Here is a 25,951-nt window from a genome sequence, read left to right as displayed (position 1 = left end):
TTAGCTTGTCTAAGTTCCCTCAAAGCCTGTTTACGTTCACTTTTCTAGCAGGATGCTGCCTGGTTTAGAGGGCACGTGCTATCACGAGAGGCTGCATAAACTTTGGTAGTTTTCTCTAGAGGGTCCGAGACTGAGGGTAGATCGGATAGAGGTTTATAAGACTATGAGAGACATAGACAGAGTGGACAGAAAGTAACTGTTTCCCAGGGCTGAAATGTCTAATACCAGAGGGTGTGCATTTAAGGAGAGAGGGGGATGGTTCAAGGGGGTTGTGAGGGGTAAGTTTTTTTTACTCAGAGAGTCATGGATGCCTGGAATGCACTGCCTGGTATGGTGGTAGAGGCAAATATATCAGAGACTTTTAAGCATGTTTAGATAGGTACATGGATGTATACAAGATGGAGGGATATGGACATGGTGTATGTAAGGAGGGGTTAGTGTTTGGGTTTTTTTGATTTGGTTTTTAGCTGGTTTATCACAGCATTGTGGGCTGAATGGCCTGTTCTTGTGCTTTACTCTTCTATGTTCCATGTACTCACAATTGTATCTAGTCAGTATATTCAGCAAATTTGAAAGTACGACATTTGATCGCCTTGATATGCAATGTCAACAGCCTGCTGTATTCCACTAGTTATCGTCAGTCAAACTGGGAAAGGCACATTATTTGCCACTATTTGCTTCCTTTCTTTTAACAAATCTTAAATTATGCCAGTTCATGTCAATTAGATGTGCCCTAACCTTTCTGACTAAACCCTGGCATACCAAGAGCCACCACATCCACAGGTACCACCTTCTCAATTCTATCAGCTAGATCTTCAAATGTTACTTCCCTCAGAGACATTAGTGAGCTAGATGGGTTTGTATAAAATTTGAGCTTTTAAAATTCCAATTTTGATGACTTGCTTGAATGTTAATTCCTCAACTACCACAATGGGATTTAAATTTGTATCTGTATCAATAGATGCTAGTCCAGTAACTTTACTATATTGCTATCCTTGTCATTCTGGAAAAGTTGAGAGGTTTACATTTTGGGTTTGTCTTTGCAAAGAATACGTGTGCAGTTGTCTTCAGGGCCTGTGAGGCACAGGAAATCTAGACTGCCATTCCCAAAGATGGTTTCCTCACCAAAATGAGAAATGGTATGCATAGATTACTTTATTTAGTGTTTAGACATAATAAACACTACTTGAATGTATGGCCTATTTGAAATCAGTTAAATGTTCTGTTTGCAGAATTCTGTACCTGTAATATTACAAATTACTTGTCCTTTATCCAGTCTTTGGAAGGTATTTTCAAAATAAGGTTATAAAGTTTGGTGAAGAGAGAGAAGGAAAGCAACACAACTATTCACATAACCATTACTACAAAATTCTCATGAGGTAAACTTAAACCAACTAGGTAATTATGAATTGTGTATCTGGACCAATTTTGAAAATTATATGGAAATAGTAGCCATACAATGTATGACCCTTTTGAAGATAACTAGTTGAAAATTGCAAGTTAAAAAAAACAAAAAAAAAACTAGCTAAAGGATGCAACTTTTTAATAAACTTCCATTGAAAACAGCACAAATAAAGTGAACATGCATGAACTACTACCTCAAAACACTTTTTACATTACAAAATATAAAAATATTTCTTTAGAAATCCTTGTTTGCATGATATGTACAGAAGATATAATTAACTTAGTGAAATTTTAACTTTAATTATCACATTGCATTTTAAACACAATAGGTTAAGCAGTTCTGTAACATTGTTTGGTATATTGATTGTTAAACTTGATCTATAACACTGGCAGTGAAAGGAAAATACAGTGCACAATTAGATCATTGACAAATATCTTAAGTTGTAAACATGCTCACAGCTATGCAGGCAATGGAATTCTAGTAATGATTACTATGCATTTGATAGACTATAACTGTAGAATGTATATTAGATATTATATTACAAAAAAAAGACAAACCGAAAAAGCAAGCAAAAAACTCCTTCATTTAACCACAGTAATATTGTAGTAGCTTTTAAATACTGATAAGTCATATTGCCTTGGCCAATGTTACTTCTTAATAATTAATGCGAGTGCAACTTTTTAGTTTACATTCTTGCTAGAAATAAATTGTGCAAAAAGTTATGAGATAACACAGTTCTTGCTTTTTTGTCTCTTCCTATAATGTGATTGGTATCTGCCACTCAGGGAGGATGATAAAGGAATAGGTGAATTATAACCATACATAAATTCATCACTAGTGATGGGACGAAGCTGAACAGGACGTGGAATGGGTTGGCCTAGAAAGTATCCTTCTTCCTCAGATTCTGAGGAGGAGGAACAGGTGGAACACCAATCATCATGGTCGTTAAAATAAGGCCTGCGCAACTTTTCACCTACTTGGTTCTGCAGTGTCAAATCAGACGCTGTTCTAGGATACCGACTGTATGGATCCCTCAACTGACCATTTCCGAATGCATCCCTGCTGTTTCTTCGCATCAGTAACTGATCATAATCTTCACCTGAAAACATGTGTGACCTGTCCCTCATTTGATAGGGTCTGTCAGAAGCAAGGTGAAGAGCATTATCAGAACGAGACCGTCTGGATCTCCTTGACCTGTGGCGATGCTGACGAGAGTTGTTCTCCTGATTATGCATACGTCTCTGCGTCCGTTCACTCATGGGTGTGATTCTGGCATTCATGCCAGTTTGCATCCGGTTGCTTATGGCACCATCTGGGCAGTCAAACCCTGGTGGCATTCTTCCTTGAGTAGATGATTGTCTATACTGCAAAGGGTGCCTTAGTCTGTCCAAGGGTGGCTGCAGATCCTGGTACTGCTGAGCAGAGTTCAGGCTTCGAATGGACTCTGTGCTTCTAAATCTCGCAGAAGAATTGAGTGTACCCATGTTGCTAAGTTTTTCCGATCCATTCATACCAGAGTCTTTGCTCAAATCTGGCATTGAGAACCTGGACAAATGTTCTTGGCGCCTGGCACCACCTTCCGTTGAAGCCGCTGAAAATATAATTATTTATTTGTAACATTAAAGACTGACCAATTGGTTTAGAATAAAATACTACATCTTATATACAAGAATAGAATTAAATTTCTTCTGAAAATAATGAAAATCAAATTAAAATTAGTTTCAAATTTTTGAATCTGAATCTCTAAAATGAATTTTTCTTGGCTTTTTAAATTTTGTGTAAATATAATCAGCCATCGAAGAATACTAAAAATCAACTGATGTATAGGAAAGAGTTTCATTAAGTTTGTTGTCAACAGAATCCTAATTTAAAACAGCTTTTCAAAATAAGCTAAGCATGGCTTTAACAGTGTTTGAAATTCGTTTTCAAAAATTGCTTCCTAAACATGAATAATCATGGAAAATTTTGTCACTATTAGTGTTTTAAAAGAAATGGACTTCTGATTCAGTATGTTGGCATGTTTTGAGGCTGAGCTCATTCATCAGGTCCTGAAACACTGACTGTTCATTCACTTCCAATGATGCTGCCTGACCTGCTGAGTTCCTCCAGCATTCTGTGTGTTACCATCAACTGATTCTGTTTACTGTATCTATTCAGAATATTACACTGTAATTTGTAGCACAGTGATTAGTGTAACACTATACAGCGCAATCGACCAGAGTTCAGTTTCACTGTTGTCTAAAAGAGATTGTACATTCTTCCCCCGACTGTATGGGTTTCCTCTGGGTGCTCTGGTTTCCTCCCATGGTCCAAAGATGTATGGGTTAATAAGAGTTAGTAAGTTGTGGGCATGCTACATTGGAGTCGGAAGCATTGCTGCACCCAGCACACAATCATGGTCGTTGATGCAAACAGCACATATTATGATATGTTTCAAAATGATTGGCTTGACATATGAAGAGCATTTGATGACTCTGGGACTGTATTCATTAGAATTGAGAAGAATGAGGGGTGACCTAACTGAAACCTATCGAATGGTGAAAGGCCTTCATGGAGTGGATGTGGAGAGGTTGTTTCCGATGGTAGGAGAGTCCAGGACCACAGAACACAGCCTCAGAATAGAGAGGTGTCCATTTAGAACAGAGATGAGGAGGAATTTCTTTAGCGGGAGAATAGTGAATCTATGGAATTCGTTGCCAGATGCAGCTGTGGAGCCCATCTTTATGTATATTTAAGGCAGAGCTTGATAAGAGTCTTGATTGGTCAGGGCATGAAGGGATACAGGGAGAAAACAGGAGATTGGTGCTGAAAGGAAAAATGGATCAGCCATGATGAAATGGTGGAGCAGACTTGATGGACAAAATGGCCTAATTCTGCTCCTATATCTTATGGTCTAATATACATGTGACAAATAAAGCTAATTGTTAAAGATCTTTAAACTTATTTTTAATTCATTAGGATAAGTCTATCACCGAAATCGGGAGGAGACATTAGCTGCCAGGTAAAAATGGAAGTTATTTTAAATGTTTTAATTATCTTCTGTACATGTGCACTGTCCTTGTACACTGCATATGTGGGCATTTACTCTTAACATTTAAATAATTCTGGTAATATTTAAAAAATTTTTGACACATAGATCCTGAATAATTTAAAAAGTTTGGGAAAATCAAAGATTTGTGTCTTGAGGACCAGTGGCCAGTATAAGACAGCAAATGGGACCCACAGCCCACTGATGGAGTACCAAAGCTCCAGCAAGGATGGGATGGGAGTTCTGAATTCAGAAAAGGCCAAGGTGGATGAAATCAGACTGGCAATCAGACTGCAGCCAGTGCAGGCCCAGTTGTCCACCAGGTTGACTCCTTCCACATGGATACTGACAGCATTGACTCTTCAGACTCTGAGTCTGATCTCTTCCTGAATACTCTAGGCTAGTTTGACCCAGAAACAATGTTTCAATTCACTGAAGAAGGGTCCAGACCTTTTGCGCCTGGAGTGTGTGCCAGTGAAATGACCTGTTGATGGCACAGATGAAGTTAGCATAGTGAAAAAACGGCTCCATTGTTACTTTGATGTTTACAGTGAAACCAATATTCCCATTGAGCCACGTATACGTTTCCGCTTTGGCTAACTTTCACTTTCCACATTTGAGATATTTCAGCACTGCTTGCGTCGGTCATTTTGTTAATTCTCACTACAAAGCTACTTAGGGTTAAATGAAAATTATTAAATCATAGTCCAAATAATTATGATAACTAGAGTATTTCCTATTTTCCACAGAATGGAAGTAACATCCTATCTTGGTGAAGGTTGAACTGTGAATGAAAATAAGTATACTCAAAACTTGTTACGTAGAATTTAGATAAATGCATTTTCATCAATAGCAGGCTACTTTATAAAAGGCTACAACCAAAGTACAATATTTAATTTACAAACATTAGTATGTACTTTACTTTATCTATGCGTAATTTATTTGTAGATTTAGTTCTTACTTTCCTATGTTATTGTGTATTATATGGCTCGTTTGACAGAATACATGTATATAATTCAATGTCAATAAACTTGACTTGAAAGTAATCAGAATCCATATTGAGTATAAAGTAATGGACACCTTTCTCTTATTTTACACATTGTCAGTAAAATGACACCTGGTGGGATTATATCTAGTTTTGGAACACTCAGTCATTGATTCATTAAGGAAAAATACATTGTTATGCAGAGAGGCTTAGCATGTTGGCCAATTTACTCAGGACTCACAGAAGTAGAAGTATCAGCATAAATTTCTACAATAATGAGAAGATTGAATATTAATTTTACTGATAGGAAAGGAATGGGGAATAGTCGTTATTAAAATTACAATTCCTTTCAAGAGACAGGTAGATAGGTTCTTGACTGGACCAGAAATTGTCCAAAATAAGAGGCAAGTAAATAAACAATGGGCTAAGAATGGGTTGCTTGATCTTCAGGACAAATCTTGATCTCCTAAGTTGGGTGGAGGACTAATTACCCAGAGTTTATTTTTCCCTTATTGTCTATGGTCTTCTCTCAGTTTTGTTTGCCACATCCAAAAGCTTTGATAACTTTGAGAATGGTGGTGATAGTAAGTGTTCAGTCATCTTGTCATTGCCAAAATGGATGTGGGACATGCTTAATAGAACTTTTTTTTTAGCAGTGATCAGATGACTCAGCACACATCAGAAAATGAACATGCAGTTTTTATTCTATTTCTAAGGTGGCCTCCTTACAACTCAATAATGGTATTAGCCAATACAATTCTTTTAACTAATAATTAATCAGATCTAATACTGTACCTGTTGCGTTTGAAAGTGCAAGAGATTCGATTGACTCCCTTGGGGTTTGTTCCAGAAGTGTCAGCTGATCGGTGAAACTCAGTGCACTGATTGGATGTCTGGTTCGACACTGATGAGAAATCAATTCTCTTTCCATCTCATATCCTTGCACAGTTGGATTTGATCGAGATTCAGGAATACTATGGGTTGAAGCACTACTGAAACTTTCTTGAGTTCTGACTGTTGCAGGATAATAATCATCTTTCTTTTCTTGAATAAAACTATCACTACGATCTTTCAAGGCAGCAGTTGAACTTCTCTTTGTATTAAATTCTTTTCCCCACATTTCAGTTTGATTAGTTATACATTGTGTTGGATTAAATTCAGTCCTTACACTGTATTGGCTGAGAGGTTGAGAAGGTCTTTCTGAAAATGTAGTCCTCTCAGTAGAATTATCATCGAATTGATAGGTATCTCTGGTTTTCCATAGTGCCTCTTTGTTTAAGCTGGCAGCTTGGCCAGCAAGACTAAGCATGTCCATTTGCTGAGAAAGAGGATCAATATCTGTGGAATACCTACTCATTGAAGGTTGTGAAAGTGTTTGTCTTTTATCTTCTACTTTACTGCTGTTTCTGCCTATTCTAGCACTACGCCGGGACTCTCTTGATCGTGCACTTTGAAAGGCAGAGTCTGAAGAATCAGAGCCATTAGCATCCTCTCCAAGGCTGCATGATCTGGAACAAAATATCTGTCCTTGCTTGGGTAGGAAAGGTCGTCCAAGTAATGACTTCTTGCAGCGTGCACAGCAGAAACACAACTCGGTAGCGTGCCAGTGTTGACCATCATATGTCATCTGCCCTTGGTCAATACCTTAATAAAATGAAGTTTAATTTTTTATATATTAGTTCACTGTATAGAGTAGTCAGAAAGAAAAATACCTTAGCCTGCTTACTTGCTTTTGTCCTATTTTCATCTGTACCATATAAAAAATACAACTGACATCACATGGACAAAAGTTCATGTGGTGAAAATAATAAACTGTTAACAAAGTATTAAGTTGATCACTTTAAAATAATAAGCCATACAATGTTCCACTCTCTTCAGAGGAAAATCAATATTCAAACATATCAGGCTAATTTCATATGAATGCTATAACTGACAGCAAAAAACAAATCATGGTCTGTAAAGATCACACACTATGATGATCAATATTCAATTATGTTTCCCATAGTAATTCTAATCCATCAACCTACTGCTCTCCCAAAAGCTTGCAAACATATTCTGGGACTGAGCTAAAGTGCACAAATAAAATAAATACTGTCCAACTGATCATTACCATTGTTTCTGTGGAAATCAAGATCGTACCTATAGTTACATTCAGATTTCCAGAAAAGATGTTGACAGAGTGGCAATCTTGGATGGTTTTGCTTTCACTTATACAAGGACAATGTTTTCAGCCAATATATAGTTAACCACTTACGAGACACATAGATTTGTTTTAATTGTAAATGCCTGTACAAACCTCAGAATCGTACAGAAAAGAAACAATCCCTTCTGTCCATTAAGCACCGTTTTCATTATTTGTACACTAATGTCATGTTATTCTCTCTCCACATTCTTATCGATCCCTCCCAGATTCTGGGCACCAGGGATAAATTAAAGTGGTCAATTAACCAATCAGCCTGCGCATTTTTGGGATGTGGGAGGAAACTGGAGCACTCAGATGAAACACAACAGCCAGTTTCAAAATAATGACCACTTTCTAGAATAAAGGCTGGATTCCCCTTTGTATCTCTACCACCTCTTGTCTTGGAACTTGTTACTCCATTACCATTTGCTGGCTTGCTACTTATTTTGAAACTACCATATATATTTTTTATTTACTGTATCTATTAAAAGCAAAAAAAAATCTGCACCTTATTTGTTTTGTATTCAGGATAAAGCATAATTTTTCAAATATTTGGGATACTAAATATTTTACCATCTCATTTTCTACATTTTAGAAGAAAAGCACCTCAGTTGTTGCAGATTTGGCCCAGCTAAACTGGGTAACATTAAGTGATTTAAACAAATTGACAGAACAATTCAGAAAGCATACATGTAGGAAATCTGCCTCTGTTTCACTTGACAACACACACCAGACAGTTTATTCACTAGCACATGCCAGATTTGTAATCCAATATACAAAGTGCAGGAATAAGCCCCTCAAGCTCTATTGCCATTTGTAAAATCATGGTGAATTTTAACTTTGCATTCCCATCCATTTGTGGTAGCCTTCCCTATTCTTGCTTATCAAGAAAAGGTCTCCCTATACCTTAGAAGTATACAAAGGACTGATTCCACTGCACACCAGGAAAAGAATTTCAAAGACTCAGAGGAAATAACGAAAATCACCTCACATCCTTTTTAAATAGGCATTAAAAATATTTTTAGAATGGTGAGGTCTATTTTTAGATTCTTCCACAAGAGGAAACATCTTCACATCCACTCTGTTAGGGCTCTCAGAATCAAATATATTTGATCAAGTTGCCCCTTGCTATTCGAAAACCTAATTCTTAAAGATACAAGTCTAGCCTCTCCACCATTTCCTCTCAAGGCAAGTCATCCATTCCAAGTATTAGTCCTGTAAACTTACCTTCTCTAACTTGTTTCAATTACATTTTAACCACTTTCTTTAAATAAGGTCAATACAGTATACAGATTTTCAGTCTCCAAACAGATATGTCCTATGTAATTGAAGCAAACCTCCCTACTATGTAGTTAATTTTCCCTGATAGAAGTGATAACATTCTGTTAGCTTTCCAATTTCTTGCTTTACCTGCATATTAGCTTTTATGAATCATGCACTAGAACACACAGATCCCTTTGCATCACAGACCTCCTCAATTTCTCACCATTTAGATAAGAAGTTCCTTTTAAAATCTTTCTCCCAAAATGGCCAATTTCAATTTTTCTACGTTATTTGCTAGTTTCCTGATCTTTATCAACTCACTTAATTTATCCATATATATTAGAAGCCCATTATTGTCCCTTTAACAACGTACTTTTTGACCTATCTTTGTACCATCAGCAAATCAGAGATAAGAGATGAGATGTATCAACTTTCTGATATAATCTCATTAGAACTCTGTATAACTACTCCTGTACTCATATTGTCTTGCAGTGAAGAGTAACTTCCTTTTGCCTTCCTAATTACTTGTTAAATCTGCAGGTTAACTCTCAGTGATTTATGTAAAAAGACACCTTGTGAACACTAACACCTTTCTATCTCTCAGCGTTCATGTACTTCCACAGCATATTCCCTCTGCCATATAACTGACTATTTACTTAGCTTGTTTAAATCACCCTGAAACCCCTCTGCATCCTCCTCACAGCCCACACTTCTGCCTGGATTTGCATGATCAGCTTTAATCATATTAATTCAAATCATGAATATAAGGTTGGGAAGAGCTGGAGCTTCATCACTGATCCATATGACACCCCAACTCTCCCAGCATCTCAATTTATGTCTGTTTTCTATCTCTTAACCAATCCTCAGACAATGCCAGTATATTACCCCAAAGCTTTGCACTCTAATTTTGTTTATTACTCTTGTGTGGGACTGTATCAAATATTATCTATCCAAATACATCTCATTAACTCATATTCTAATATTGACTGTATCCATTCTGCAAATTGCAACCTCAAAAAACCTTAAAAAATTCCGATGTTTCTTTATAAAATCTATGTTGAATCTGCATTTTAGTGTTTTCTACATGCCCTATTTTTACCTCCCTAATTATAACTTCCTGCTAACGAGATCAGTGAAATTTCAGGGCTCTAAGAACAGAGTGTAGTCAGGATTGAGAGTACAACTCTGCCAGGATGTCACCTGACTAGTCTGTGGAACTACTATGCTCACTTAAGACACCAGTCCAACATGTTCATGTAGAGAATTGTGCAAGATTGACAGGGCTGGGCTTGAGCTTACAGTTTCTGAATTCAGTGCCAATGTGAATACCAGGTGAACTGTCAAAATTTATTCTTAAGTTTCCAAGTTACAGCTTTGATGCAAGTGAACAGCTTGCCAAATTACATCGGAGGATATTTAAGAGGCTTACACATTGCCACGAATCTGAAGATATCTCACCAAGACTGGATAACGACAGGTTTCATTTCCTAAGGCAAGCTAATAAACTAGATGCGACTCGGTACTTAAAAAATGCAAATTTAATTTATTAGTGCAAATCTTTCAATTGTGTAAGGGCTGGGAAGTCTCATCTCTGAATTTTAAGTGCAGATTACACACATCAAAGTTGCTGGTGAACGCAGCAGGCCAGGCAGCATCTCTAGGAAGAGGTACAGTCGACGTTTCAGGCCGAGATCCTTTGTTAGGGCTAACTGAAGGAAGAGTTGAGATGCTGCCTGGCCTGCTGCATTCACCAGCAACTTTGATGTGTGTTGCTTGAATTTCCAGCATCTGGAGAATTCCTGTTGTTTAAGTGCAGGTTACTGGATTACTTAACCAACATCTCACAGTGAAACCACACTATACTTGAAGTAAGAACAACGAAAGACAATGAAGAGTCATTGAGGTATTGGAAGGAAGAGAGAAAAGTTTAGAAAAAGTCCAAATAGTTTATACCATTATATAAAGATGGGGTTATATTTTATAAGTTGGGGCTTAGAAAAAAAAATAGGGGCAAATTTGTACAAAGCATTGGCTTGCTGCAAATAGAAACTGTATGTAGCGTTGTGCACGTTATAAATTGATATCTAACCATTCAGCAGAGAGTCACCAGAATGATCGCGGAATATATTTGCCATCTACTGGTATTACTTCCACTAGAGGGCAATTAAAAGGCTATTGAATTAAAACAAATCAATTTACAGAAATTTATGAGAGTGACTAGGAAGACTTTTTTTCTGACTGTGGAACCATCAATTTGAAATCATTACTGAAGAAAGGAGAGAAATTGTGAAATTTACTTAAAGAGGATTTAAAGAATCTAGAATGCTCCATCTAGAGCAATTGAAGATAAAAACCCTCTGCATACTGTCATCTCCATTTACCTTGTGACTTTTTCACAACATTTACAGATTTCCCTTATAGGAAATCATTGGTCTCTGACCTTATAACTAAAAAAAATCAAAAACAAAAAACTGATTTATTTCTGTCTCTAAACTCCCATTTAACATACTATATAAGTCTAAATGTCAAAATGCGCAGCAGTAATTCTTTGCTGAAACCGAGAATAGTAGGATAATGGTTAAATTACAAAATTAACATCTGGATGCGTAGATGACAGACTAAAGAGGTAGAAGTTTGAATCCTGTATCAGTAGTTGGGAAATTTAAAAAAAACATCTGCAACAAGCTAGAATCAGTAATAATGACTAATGACCATGAAACCACTAAACTGTTGTTTTTTAAGGAATGGTGCACTTACGTTTTTCGGACAAGAAAATCTGCCTTGCATACCTGATTTGGCCCATTTGTGACTCCAGATCAATCAATGAAGTGGAATGCATTTGGAATTCTAATTAGGGATGAACAATAAATGCCAGCTATGGCAGCATCATTGAATTTGCTAACTAATACATAGAGGTTCTAAATGCTCTATAAATATAAAAGTCAGACTTACCTATATGTTCACCACATGTATCACAATATTCTGCATATAGAGACTCAAAGCAGTTACAACAATAGGGCCGACCTTCTTTCATTATGTATCTTTGGCCTCCCAGGGCAGTTTCACACTCAAAACAGCAGAAATGTTTCATATGCCAATGCCTACTTTCAGCCTCTGTGCATTCATCAGCAAATATTATCTATAAAAATAAATATATATTTGATATTATTCAGCTGAACAAAACATACCGTTGTACAGAGGTAGTTACATTTTCAAACCTGCATTGATCAACAATGATGTAACTAATACCCTAGTAAAGATTTCACTGCTAACATAATGGTCTTTCTGTAGAAGCAGTGCTTGGGTTATCGTTAGAGTTAATGGATGAGCGATCCAATCAGGGGAGCGTTTTTTTTGTGGTGTGAGCTGGGGTCTTTGTTCGGCAGGAGATGCAGAAAGAAGATACTGGAGAGAACGGTCGTAGGCTTGAACTTGGTGGTGGAACTGTGATTCGACAGAGCAAGCGGAGGTCTACTGAAGATTGGTGAATTTGACTTTTGGAAGAGTTGAGCTCCAACTTGTGCACATTTGACTATTTAATTATAATGGGCCCTTTTTGTTTTTTTCTTTCTTTTTACTAACCCTTTATTTACGTTAACATTCATAAATATAATTCCTTTAATTGTATGCAGTGTGCTGCCTGTTATTTCTTGGCACCAAGTTGTAATGGTAGCAAATTACACAGCATTCACACAAACTGGGGTTTGAGATGAAAGAGCCATCCTAATCTCATGGATTTCACTGGAGTGTATATTCCCTAGACGTATGCAGCCCAAGGAAACCGGGGTTTCAATGATAAAATCTTTTGGCATAATTCACAACTCCATAGGACTAGAAATTATGATGATATAAAACACAATATAAGATAGTTTTCTTCACAGTAAACTTTTCTTCTGAACATACCCATGGGAGAGGTACTATCATGAGACAGATCCTTCAATGTATAACTGGCTTGTGCCCAAGATGAAGTACTTTACTGAGTCAATGAGAATAGCAGGTGGTAGGCAAGAAACTCTGAACAGATGTTGGAGACCATTTTTACTTTTGAATATGAACTTCCATGAAACTATTTTGCCAAACACTAGCCCCCAAAATAGTCGTTTAGTCTTGAAACAGACAGCATAATGCATGCATTCATTGGTGTACTAGAGTAGTACTATATTAATATTATTAAATGCCATTAGTACGATTAAATGGCATTAACATTATTAAATGCTAAATTGACCTGCAGTGCTAATAACTTCTATACGCACAAGTTTAGCAAAATCTACCACACAAGAGGTGCACCCTAACAGCTTAACCAAGAGAGCTTTTCACCTGTCTGCTCTTCCTCCTTGGCAAGATATCATACGAAGAAGATGTGCCCCAAAGTGAATACATAGCGAGCAAGCACAAATGACAAGAATATAAACCCACACCAAGTACTCCCAGATCACTCCAGGTATGAGGATATGGAGATGCTCTTCATCAGGCTCTGAGGGACCTTTAGTCCAGTTATACCAGCAACAGATAGTCTGACCAAGTAGAGTGAGAAGCCACAGAAAGAGAGATAGCTCTTTTATCAAAGGAACTAACTCTCCTGTGTGGTGTTGTGGCTGAAAGTTGGAGTTACCACTGATTCTCTGTGGATAAACTCACCAGATGCAATTCAATAAGGGTTTTCATGGCATGAGTTACACATTCACACGATAACTGCACTTGCAGCTTCCTGCATGTAAGAGCTCCATTTTCACATGGGTTGCTTGTTTTGTTAAAGTGGAATTTATTTGGTCCTTAAACCTCTGATTTAGGAGTTCAGGGTAACAGTGACTTTCATATGTACAGTCAGCACAATTTAGACAGTGGTGTGGAACTGGTGCTCTTCTGCAGGGAATGGATCTTGCTCACTACTGCTTTAGCAAAGCTTACTGACTACTAATATTTCTCCTCAAATATTAGTGAACTGTTTGCTTATAGTTCTTTGGGGTCTCCCGCCATGTCTGCTTTGCCTGTAGGCCCACTCCTTTTTCTCATGGTTGTGCTGCACACCCAGAGATGTGCCCACCATCCGAATATCCAAGGAAAAGTGATATGAAATTTTAAGTGTTCGTCTGAGCTTACCAAAGTTCTCACAACAGTTGCTGCTGGAATCTTGTGGCCTTTAGATGTATCAAACAGTACCTCACTCCTCAGTAAAACTACAACAGATAACTACTCCTTTAAATGGAGCAAGTACTGTGCTTTGTGAAGGCGCTAAAGCTATGTTTCCTGTCAATGTCCCCCACCTTTGCCACCAGGTTTCTTATTTAGAAGTAGATGCTACATTTTCAGTGAGGTGATTCATGAGAAGTATTATAAGGCAATTTAAATCATCCATGCATATTCTATGTGTCTTTTACTTGAGAGTGGCATGTACACTGAAGTGCTGGTGTCCATAATGCATCTCAGTGAAGCAAGTTGTTTTGCCCTGTTTACAGGGTGAATCCAATAATAATATGTTTTTTCATCAGATGACACTTTGAAAAACAAATGCCAGCTCAGGAAATAGATTTTTTTCTGTGAATCACTTTGAGTTACTGAATTCATTTTTTTAATAAAAAGAATGTTCGTATATGTTAAATGCCAAAGTCTCGCAAGCTCAGTATCGCCTAGCTTGCACAAGAACATTCCCAAGACATAAGAAACAAGAGGCATGAGTAGGTCACTCAGTCCCTCAAACTTGCCTAATCATTCTACATGATCACAGCTGATCTGACACAAGCCTCATCTCTTCCATGATTTTTCAAAAATGCATCTGCTAACACTTTAAATATGCCCGGTGATCTAGCCTCCACAATCCTCTGGGTTAGAGAATTGCAGAGATTTATCACCTTCTGTGAGTTGTTCCAATGCTTCTTAGTTTTAAATTACTGCTTCCTAATCTTGGAACTATGTCCCTTTTTTGAGAATTTTTGATTAGATAAAATATCTTAATATCTTGCCATTCCCCTTTAGAATCTTATAAGATCATAATTTAAGGAACGTGAATTCTGATATTGTGCAGAATAGGAAAAGATTCATAATTATGATAAATACTGTGTTTTAATTTATTAGTCATACATAATCATATTCAGGCTTAAAAGTAACCTTTTTAATATTACAAACTATTCTTTTAAATTAATGCTTTTTAGCTGACTTACCTCATCACATGCTGCACATCTGGGCTTCAAACGCTCAGCATGGTGTCTCCCACAATATATCTTTCCATTTTGATAAAAATAAATAAGGTCCACCAACAGTTCATTGCACGTTGCACAGACAAAGCAGCGGGGATGCCAGCAAATTCCATGGCCTGCTCGTGAGGCAAATACAGCAATATCTCCTCCACTGATTTGTCCTCCACACTAATTTACAATTAAAGATAACATTAGGGCCCATTTCACATTTTAAAAGATACCTGGTAAATATCAGCAACTACGTAACTATAAAGAAAATAATTTTTAGACAATATCCAGATTAGTGATCACAGCTCCAATTGTTATGCAAATTTAAAAATCATAAACCTTAGTTGCTTCTCCAATTTATGAAAAGCTCACTTTTTAACTTGATTTGTCATTTAGAGTGTGCACAGAATAAGAGAATTCATTACTTGTAGGATCATTTTAGAGGCAAAGACCAATAACGCTTATATAATTTTTCTTTGTTGCTCCTCTTCCAAGCACATTTTCAAGGCTCCTTTCTACATTTTTTTTCTTGTTACTTGCTCTCCACTTGCAATCTTTGAGCTGAACTTCAAATAAACATTGCATGATGAAGCTTCAAATCCAGACATTGCACCCAGATTTGATAACAATGAGTAACAGCTAAATCACTGGAGGCTCAGGGACTTACAACAAGGAAATGAATAAATGTAATGATTTGGTCGAGGGCTTCCTGTATTGTTCAGATAAATGTCACTAATGAGATTATACTGATAACATGTCTCAAAGAGAATAAGCAATCAGAGGAAAGCAGAGTATTTTTTACTCTTTTCATTTGAGGAGTATGTAACACTAGAAGATGTAAAGCACATGAAGAAGCCCAAAATATCTGTTAACAGTTGGAAAAATCTGCAAATGGTGGCTAAATTATATATTATTCTCCACTTGTAGATTTTTCCCAATTATTAACAGGGACTGCAATCCTGAATAAATAGAATCATCAATCAACTCAGAGATGTGTGGGTGGGGGATGAAGGGGGAGAAGAGTTAGAATCTAGTCACTTTGATCAGAAGTTGTTTTTGTACTACAGTATGCAATTTGTCATCACTTAATTCTGGTTTGAAATGATGGAATTAGGATACCACTAGAGCAATGAAATAAGAGAGAGCAGAAAGGAACATAAAAGTGGGTTAGGCTGCAAGTTTTACCAACTGAAGAAACCTATTCCTCTGTAGCAGCATGGAGAATGGCATTTATTTTGTAATAATTCATTTTATGGGATCTGGTCTTTGTTAGCAAGATCAGCATTTAAAACCATCCAAAATTGCCCCTGTGATGGAGGAGGTGAGCTCCCTTTATGCATCTATTATACTTCTGGAGAAGAGTTTTCAGTAGGGTTTGGTAAGATTTAGACCCAGCAACACTGAAGGAATAAATGTGAATGGAGGGCAGATGCAAATAAGTAGCATTCCCACATGACTGAAGCACTCCTTTCTTGGTGTTAGAGGTCAAGGGGATTGGGATGTGTTCTGTGGTAGACTAGACAAGTAATTAAGACATACAGCATCATGTTAGGTGGGATGAAAATTGGTTCCTGGTTGACTCCCAGTTTAAGTGGAACTTCATCACAATAAACAGTCAGTGCATTTTATTGGAAAGGAAGTTAAATAAAAAAAGAAATGACAATGCTGTCAAAAGTTATGATTAATTTTTAAATGATAACTACATAAAGTTATGGAATATGGAAGCAGGTTGAAGCAACTGTGTTTCACAAAAGCCTACTCCTGTGAAACCTCTGCCCTCTTTCCCCAAACTGTACCTTTTAAAGTAAGATGAATTGGTTCACTGGTCACTTCAAATTCTGGGGTAGTTAACAATGACTTTTATTTAAGATATGACTGCTTACCTGTTCACAAATTGCACCAGTCATAGTTATAGGGAAAGGTCTAACAGTACCTCTTCCCAAACTTTCCCTTTTTCTTTGGCTGCTGAAAAGTCGTAGTTCTTTCTTTTCTTCTTCATCAAGTGAATTGCAATACCGAACCTGAAAATGCACCACATAATCACAGAAATGTTTTAAGTATAAAACAATGTGCTCAGCTAGAAGATTTTTTTCTCATTGAAATGATGTATGAAATTGGGTGAGAAGAAAACATCTACCTTTTCCTAGAGTCCTAGAACACTACAGCATAGAAACAGGTCCTTTGACCCAACCAGTCCATGCTGAACTATTGATCTGCCTAGTCCATGGACCTGCACCCAGACCATATCCCTCCATACACCTGCCATCCAAGTACCTCTCCAAATTTCTATTAAATGTTGAAATTGAACCTTCACCCACCACTTCTGTTTGCAATTCATTCCACACACTCACCACCCTCTGAGTGAAGAAATTCCCTCTCATGTTCCCCTTAAATCTTTCACCCTTAACCTATGACCTCTTGTTTGAGTTTCACCCAGCCTCAGTTGAAAAAGCCTGTTTGCATTTACTCTATCTATACCCCTCATAAGTTTGTAGACCTCTATCAAATCTCCCTTCATTCTTTTACGCTCTGGGAGAATAAAGTCCTAACCTATTCAACCTTTCTCTTTAACTCAGGTCCTCAAGTCCTGGCAACATCTTTGTAAAACCTCCCTGTACTCTTTAAACCTTATGATATCTTTCCTGTAGGTAGGTGACCAAAACTGCACACAGTACTCCATATTAAGTCTCACCATGTCTTAAACAACTCCAACATAACATTCCAACTTCTGTATTCAATGATTATGAAGGCCAACACGCCAAAAGCTTTCTCTATTTAGTAAAACATAGATAGAACAGACCATGTGATTATAAATTACAGTAAAATACACTTGCAAAGATGTTCTCATGGATGCCCAGCTTTAAGTTTCTATATCAGTTCTGAATTTCTTTCCATAAGCATAATATTGAGAAGAGGTTTGCCTCTATAAGGATTGTGCTATGCTGATAACTGCCAATCCTTTTACAGACAAATGAATCGTTATTGGGTAGAATGGTTTAGTCAAGGCCAAGTATACTTAGCACTCACCTTAGTTCTCTCACGTTATTTGTTTCAAGGTTTGGTCAGTGATTTTGTTATGAAGATACTCTTTGTGATAGACACAGATGTCTCTGACCCAGAGTACATTGTGTCTTTTCTATTCCAAGTACTTTTTCCAAGAGCTGATTAATATGGAGGAGAGCTAATTAATCATTTGAAGGTAAGAGATGATAATAAGTCCTAGCTTTGGTCTGAAATCCTGAAATTATTAAACGTTGAGGATTCTCGGGGCTTATCCCACCTCACTGTAAAAACAGAAGCGTTGCCATTTTTGGTGGGCTTGTCGTGTCAGTTGATTGGACATACAAAAGAATCTCATAAGTTATATCAAAGATATGATTCCACAAATTCAGCCGCACCAGGATGTCCCTTTATTGTTGATGGAACAGCTCTCTAATATTAGACAGTGAAGTTCAGATGTTCACGAGGACTGTGCAAGGTCAGAAAGATTTGGAAATGTTTGCCATATTTGTACCTTGAAGTTTCATTGTCCATTTGGTGTATTTTTACTGTACTTTGACACTAAGAGTCAGCCTAGTCTGTTGCCTCGCTATTTAAGGGGACCTACAGAGGATATCAGGAAGAGTGCCAGTTTTCTTTCCAAGGGATATTGATGAACCACATGAATTTCCACAACAACCAGTTAGTTTCATGGTCATCATTACAGAGGCATAGTTTTTTTAAACAAAACTTACATTGGTTAATTCAAATTCCCCATCTGTTGTTGTGGGATATTAGCTGTGTCTGCACATCATTAGTGTAGATGTATAGATTAAACAAAGCCACAGTTTCCTGTGCTCTATTAAAATTGATTCCTTGATTAATCCAAGAATTCAAAATAACAAAGGAAAATGATTGAATTGGATTGACTTTATTTCTTACATTCTTCACGTACATGAGTAAAAATCTTTACATTTCTGTCTAAATGTGCAATGTGCAATCACAGTAATTTATAATAATTTATAATAAATAGAACAGTCATTGTAACATAGAAAAACACTCAGATCAGCGTGAGCTAATCAGTCTGATGGCCTGGTGGAAGAAGCTGTCCCCGCGCCTGTTGGTCCTGGCTTTTATGATGCGGTACCGTTTCCTGGATGGTAGCAGCTGGAATAGATTATGGTTGGGGTGGCTTGGGTCCCCAGTGATCCTTCAGGCCCGTCTCTCACATCTGTCTTTGTAGATGTCCTGAATCATGGGAAATTCACAACTACAGATGTGCTGGGCTGTCCGCACCACTCTCTGCTGTGTCCTGCGATAAAGAGAGGTACAGTTCCCATACCAGGCAGTGATGCAGCCAGTCAGGATGCTCTCAGTTGTATAATTTATACAGTTATATAGATATATAGTTTATCAAATATGAAAACACTCTGGAAAATGATGTGTTGGTACAGTCTGATCTGCAATGGAGCATCAGAACATATGGAGATTTTGTTTGGAAAAATTAGGAATAGAGCACTTTCAACTGAAAGGAAGAATGTGACTCAGCAGTGAAGCAATGGAAGACCACACCCCAAAAACATCCTGCCGGCTTGTCACTCTGACAAATGAACCTAGTCATCACATTCTTGGACAGTTTAACTATGTGTGACTTCTATGTGGATTATATATTTAGGGATAGTGAGATTACTACATCCTTAAATTATAAAACTGCATGGTATTCTTTAAGTTTTAAAAGGAGAGTTAAAGATTCATCGGGCCACATTTATCAACAACACAACATAATTTTCAATAAGCAGGCATTCAGCATAAAATGGCAATAACTGCAGAAGTAGTCCAGAAAAAAACATTAACTTTACGAAAGTAGTGCAGCTGTTGTTTAATATACGTGTAAGTACTTTTATATTTGTATAGCCATAAAAGATTCCCTAAGCACTTTTATAATTATGTAGTTAAAAGTGATTCCATCAATGATACTGAGCTAGTTAACGATGATTATTGCTAGAGTTTTTGATGTAGTCAATTTTCAATTTAAGGTTTTTAAAAAGATACAAGTTTAACACTGTTACAACTATGAGACAGGAACTGAGAAACTGAGAAGCACAAATATCTAGAAGTGCAAAGGTTGGATGTCGATGTGTTGGATTTCTTTTATTATGTTGTAGAAGACTTCATGGCATTCTGAGTCTATTGCAAACCGTGCATACAACAGGTTATATAATATTACAATTACCTCATTGTCATGTGGTGGTAGTTGATGTAACAGCTGTTTAATTCTATACTTCTCTCCAGGGCTGTTAACATAAGGAATTTTATCTTCTGGGAGGCAGTTGTAGTATTGGTGTACCTGTACATGAGAGTATAGTTTATGGTTAGAAGTAATACTTAACATCATTCTTGTCATTCTAGTAGAATACAACTGTGGGTAAAAATAATTATAATCTACTTACAGTGCGTAAAATGAGGAATTATGGTGGAATCCAAAGAGAAAAAACCTGAAATGAAGCATTATGTCCCATAAAAGTGGGATTTTCCAATGGCCACCCATCTTAATTGTATCTCCCATTCCTATTCTGACATGTCAGTCCATGGCCTCCTCTACTGCCATGATGAGGCCACACTCAGGCTGGAGGAGCAACAACTTATATTCCATCTGGGTAGCCTCCAAACATGAACATCGATTTCTCTAACTTCCAGTAACTGCCCCCCATCCTCTCCTTCACCAGTCCCCATTCTTGTTTCCCTCTCACACCTTCTCTTCTGATCTGTCCATCATCTCCCTTTGGAGCTCCTCCCACATTCCCTTTCTTCCATGGTCTTCTGTTCTCTCCTATCTGAATCCCCCTTCTCCAGCCCTTTGCCTCTTTTGCCAATCAACTTCTCAGCTCTTTACTTCAACCCCACCTCCCTATTTCACCTGACACCTGCCACCTTGTATTTCTTCCTCCACTTCTCCCACCTCCTTATTCTGGCTTCTTCCCCCATCCTTTCTAGTCCTGATGAAGGGTCTCAGCCTGAAATGTCGACTGTTTACTTTTTTCCATAAATGCTGCCTGGCCTGTTGAGTTCCTGCAGCATTTTGTGTACATTTCTTTGGATCTCCAGCATCTACAGATTTTCTTGTGTTTGTGTAATAAATCCCAGATTCATTTCAAGGCTTAAATACAACACACATTTCAAATATTTTCCCCATTTCATTTCATTTCATTTCCAGCTTTTGCATTTTTTTTCTCTTTTGCACTGTTAACAATGACTATAGGCTGCTTTTTCTCTTCCTTTGAGCATTTAGGAGTACAGTCATCTAGATCAAAAGGATTGGCATACTTTGTAATTTTAAAGTAAATCTTTCGGCACAATTTAAATTTTGGATTGGGTTGGTTTATAACCAATTTGGATTTGGGTTGGGTTGGGTTGGTTTTAGTACTGTCATTTGGAGAAACTAGCTAATTAAAAAAAACATTTTATTTGCTTGTATGATACTTTCTATTGCTCTCAAAATACTGACTGGAAATTGTATATAATTTCATGACTTAATATAGGACAAAAATGTGATATTTTCAAAATTCTAGGACATGATCATAACTGCATCTGCTCTTTGACAGATCTATGCCATCGCCACAAAATATTTTCCCCCTATTTCTCTCAGCTGAAATAATAATTGCTTGATTGAAAGTGGGAATTGATGAAACAAAGGTGATTTGTAATTAATGTGGCAAAGAAACTGCGCCTTTCCCTATGGATAATGTCAAATGAAGTTTGATACAGAAAAATGCTTTCTTTCAATAGGACCAGCTTCAGTTAAATTATTGCTTTACAAACATTTCCGAATTCTTACCCATGATCTTGTGTATTTTGCAGATTATATTTAAAAGGTGCAGCTTTGTAGAAATATAAATGGTAACATGTAACATATCCTTAACAATATGTTTAACTGGGGAAGAAAATCATTTTATTCTAGTCCACAGAGAGTTTAACTGAGAACTGCAGGCAGGATTGCAATGTGTAATTGTTCTTCTACTGACAATGGCTATAATTAAATCAAGCAGCACTAGTCAAGGTGGGAATATTTCTCCAAGTGACATTTGCTGTGATTAAAGATGACGCACATTACGTGTCTTCCATTTACCACTTTCTGGAAGCATTTATATAGCCAGCAGCATTTCTTAATGTTATGCCTTAAGAATTATTGTGATTTCATCAACAGGTGACATTAGATTTACGACAAAGATCTACAGATATCTTTCAAACTACCTTTAGCCCTGTTTGACAAAGATCCACCTAAGGCTACAATTTACTTCTATGTCCCTTGTGCTTTCAGCTTGACACTGCTGGACTATGCAGCAACCATAAGAAACATAGCACTATAAATAACATGATTGCTAGATGACAGAGTGGCAATTGACAGGTGTTCCCATAGTTCGGGCAATGGGCATATGATTATGGAAATATTCAAGAATCAGATTTAATATTGGATTGAGCAAATCCAAGATTGTGTAGTTTAAATTGAAAGGAACAGTTTTGGAAAGGATAGAATTAGAATCCCACAAATTGCCCAATGAAAAATTAAGATTCAGATTAATGAGAAGGGCTGGCTAATTCTCTCATTGTTTTGTGCTGAGGCTGCAAATTGAACGTAAACCTGACTTGCACATGATATAGGTGAGTGTGTAGTACACTTCTGGAAATTCCACATGCATCTCTCTCAGTGCATAATAGACAGCTGTATGAAATTCTGATGCAGCTGCTGAGTTCATGAACAAAGGCCTACTCTAGTCTGGTTAAGTGCCTGACCCTATTCATGGTACTAGTAGGTCAGAAGTCTTCTCTATGTTTCCATCTATAGTGATTAGCCCCATATATTCAGTACACCGCTGTTCAGGCTTTTATTTTAAAATATAACCCTGCCCCCTTTTATGATTCTGATGGCTCTGTTGACTTCAAATTTGAAATTCAGTTGGACCACATGAGGACAGCAGCCATTTTGTTTTGGTGCGGTTTTTCAGTCAGATTAAAGCACATTTACACATTCTTGTGTTGCCTTTCCGTTGTCTATACCATCGTAAGTCATCATCTGTAAGTTTTGGCTTAGTTCACAAAGGAGAACACTATCTGAACAACATTTTGTGTTAATATTATGTAAAAATTTAATCCCAAATGTTGGTATAGTGTTGACCAGGCTTGGTAATTTAATAAATGCTTACATGATATTAATCTTCTCACGTAATTTAAAATTACTTACTCATGTTGTGTATAATTTTGGATATTTTACATGTAAGTCTAGCTTCATATACTCATAATTTCCTATGAATGTGTGACTTAATTATCATGAGTTTGCCTCATTAAGTACGTACGGTATCTTTCTGGTTCGTTCTCTGTTTTACTCTGACTCAATGTGTGTGTGTGTGTGTGTGTGTGTGTGTGTGTGTTGCCCAACTACAGCACCTGGAACTTGAACACTATATCCTAACTCACATGTTTGGTTGAGTGGAGTTTGGCTTACTGCTGATTTGTGTCCCTCCTACTTCACACACAGGAAGAGCAGTATGCTTCCACAACATTCTGCCAATCCTCTAATAGAATCTTCGAACATTTTCTTCAGAAGTACTTCTCCCTTCATCTTGCTTATCCCCTTAGTATTCCTTCCACCTTTCTTGCAAACATCTATTCACCTGTGTCACCCCTACATTTGCGTTTACCACAAAACACCTCCTCACCAGTTCCGAGCTCAGATCCACACAATACTGCCCGCAATTGTGGGAGAATGTGGATGAAGATATCTTGAGTATGAATGTTCATGGAAAACCCATTCTCCTACACATGATGAATTGGGAGTTCTGCATGGTAAAAATGTCTAGGTGTCTCACCTATATGCCCAACTTCTCACTCATATGTGCATCGTTAGCATGACAATGCTTCAAGTGCAATTATTTTGGGAATATTTCTGGAAACATGACCTTGCATGTGTTAATTTTGTCCTAAGTGCATAATTCTGAAATTATATGAATATAGCAGATATTAATTCAACCAAGAACCAGTCTTCAGTTCTTATTGTAAATGTAAATAAGTTCAGAAAGTTTGCAATTATCCCTCAGGTTTTTTTCGTAAATTGGAAGCAGTAAATTGAAGTTAAAAGTGCAGGTTGCCCCACAAACTAAGAGATTGCATATGCAAGAACCAACATTAAGACAATGGGTTTGAGTTAATTGGCTTGCATCAAACCAGGCAACAAGGCCAGATTATTGAGTGCAAACTGGCAGACCAGATGGATGTTGTCACTTAGCATATCAAACATGGTCACAAGTATAGGCAATCAATAGTTTTTGTGTAATCAGATAGCCCTGACAACATTAATTTCAGGCGTCTGGCTCTCTGTCATCAAAAGGCTTTAGAATTAGTTTCTCCCAAAGGTATTTGGACCTTCAGAGGTGTCTTATTAATTACAATGTGCTTCCACTATGTATCTCAAAGCAATCATTTGTTAACCCAAAGTATTGAAGTAAACAATATCATTGTAACTATTGAAATTGTATTGAATCACCCGTTACCTTTGACCTTAAGGGCATTAAAATGTGATGTACCTTTGGGTTTGTGAGCCTTGGCTGAGAGTATATCCAGAATGATGCTGGCATGTTGTGCTGAATAAAGCAGCTTCAGTGTCATAATTTGATCACAGTCACAATACAGAAGTAGTTAAAAGTACTACTGAAGTAATTGTGTCTGATTATAGTGTTCATTAGCATGCTAATGGCAGAATGGACCCTCAGTTCTTGTTTTGTGGAGGATAACCCATGAGCTCAACATAAAGTCAACTACTGCTGCTCAGGAAGGATGCATGAATACAGCATAGAACCAGTATGTTGGGGTAGACATGTTTAGAAAATTCCATTGAAAAGGCTGAGGAAAAGGACTAATATTGAAGTTGCGTTTCTAAAACCATTTGGTATCTAGACAATAAACTAAAAATTTGAAATGTCAATGTGTCAATGAGTTAGCTGTGATGTTGGTAACTATAAATATTCAAGTAATTAACTGGTCTTGGAAATCTAAAAGAAAAACCTTCGATTCATTGTTTTCCAAAACACATTATCTTTGTTTTTTGTTGTGAACAATAGGACAGATGATGGGCATGCTGGCAAAGAGGTAAGGGTACTCAGCATATTTCCAATTTCAAACAAGAGAAAATCTGCAGATGCTGGAAATCCGAGCAACACACACAAAATGCTGGAGGAACTCAGCGGGCCAGGCAGCATCTATGGAAAAGAGTAGAGTCGACGTTTTGAGCAGATTAAAGAAATATTTGTACAACAGCAAGATACTTGATTCTGGTCATGAGCATTCTATTATTAAATCCAAGATCCAAATATTATACATGACTCTGTGATTTTCACAAATACCAGCTGCTTGGAAAGCTACAGGTGTGACTAAATGCCATGAAAATATGAAATGGGCATATACTTGTATTGCAGGTAAAATAGAATCTTGCAATAAGGGTGTTATGAGAGCAAGGCTGAAAAGAAAATCCAAAATTTGGATTATTAATTTAGTGAATGTAAGATCATATCTTTCTGAGACAGCCTGCGAATAAACAACTGCTATTAAAGTAACAGTGAAGTTGTAGATCGTCAGTCTCTATTTTTTATATACACACAGTGGCCACTTTATAGAGTCATAAAGACAGCACACAAGTAGGTTCTTCAGCCTATCTAATCCACGCTGAATTATTAATCTGCCCAGTCCCATCGACCTGCACCTGGACCATAGCCCTCCATATTTCTCCCATCCATATACATATTTAAATTTCTCTTGAACGTTGAAATGGAACCTGCATCCATTACTTCCATTGGCTGCTTGTTCCGCAGTCTCACCACCTTCTGAATGATGAAGTTCACTCTTTGTTCTCCTTAAACATCTCACATTTCACCTTTAA

The 25,951-nt window shown here is 37.2% G+C and overlaps 1 protein-coding gene across 6 annotated transcripts in view; it reads right to left on the bottom strand.

The window, feature by feature from the left end:
• Positions 1–1,533: 1,533 nt before the first annotated feature.
• prickle2b (prickle homolog 2b) overlaps positions 1,534–25,951 on the bottom strand; it is a 213,918-nt gene continuing 189,500 nt past the window's right edge. For all 6 annotated transcript variants that reach the window (XM_063067964.1, XM_063067965.1, XM_063067966.1 and 3 more), the window contains 6 exons: positions 20,258–20,371; positions 16,929–17,066; positions 15,022–15,225; positions 11,816–12,002; positions 6,214–7,062; positions 1,534–2,996 (listed from right to left, as the gene is read on the bottom strand). In XM_063067964.1, coding sequence (XP_062924034.1) covers positions 2,125–2,996; positions 6,214–7,062; positions 11,816–12,002; positions 15,022–15,225; positions 16,929–17,066; positions 20,258–20,371 — 2,364 coding nt within the window. In that variant the 3' untranslated portion in view covers positions 1,534–2,124. The remainder of the gene's footprint in view (positions 2,997–6,213; positions 7,063–11,815; positions 12,003–15,021; positions 15,226–16,928; positions 17,067–20,257; positions 20,372–25,951) is intronic.

This window comes from Mobula hypostoma, chromosome 15 (assembly GCF_963921235.1).
Source record: "Mobula hypostoma chromosome 15, sMobHyp1.1, whole genome shotgun sequence".
NCBI lineage: Eukaryota > Metazoa > Chordata > Chondrichthyes > Myliobatiformes > Myliobatidae > Mobula > Mobula hypostoma.
This window is presented reverse-complemented; position numbering and strand designations above follow the sequence as displayed.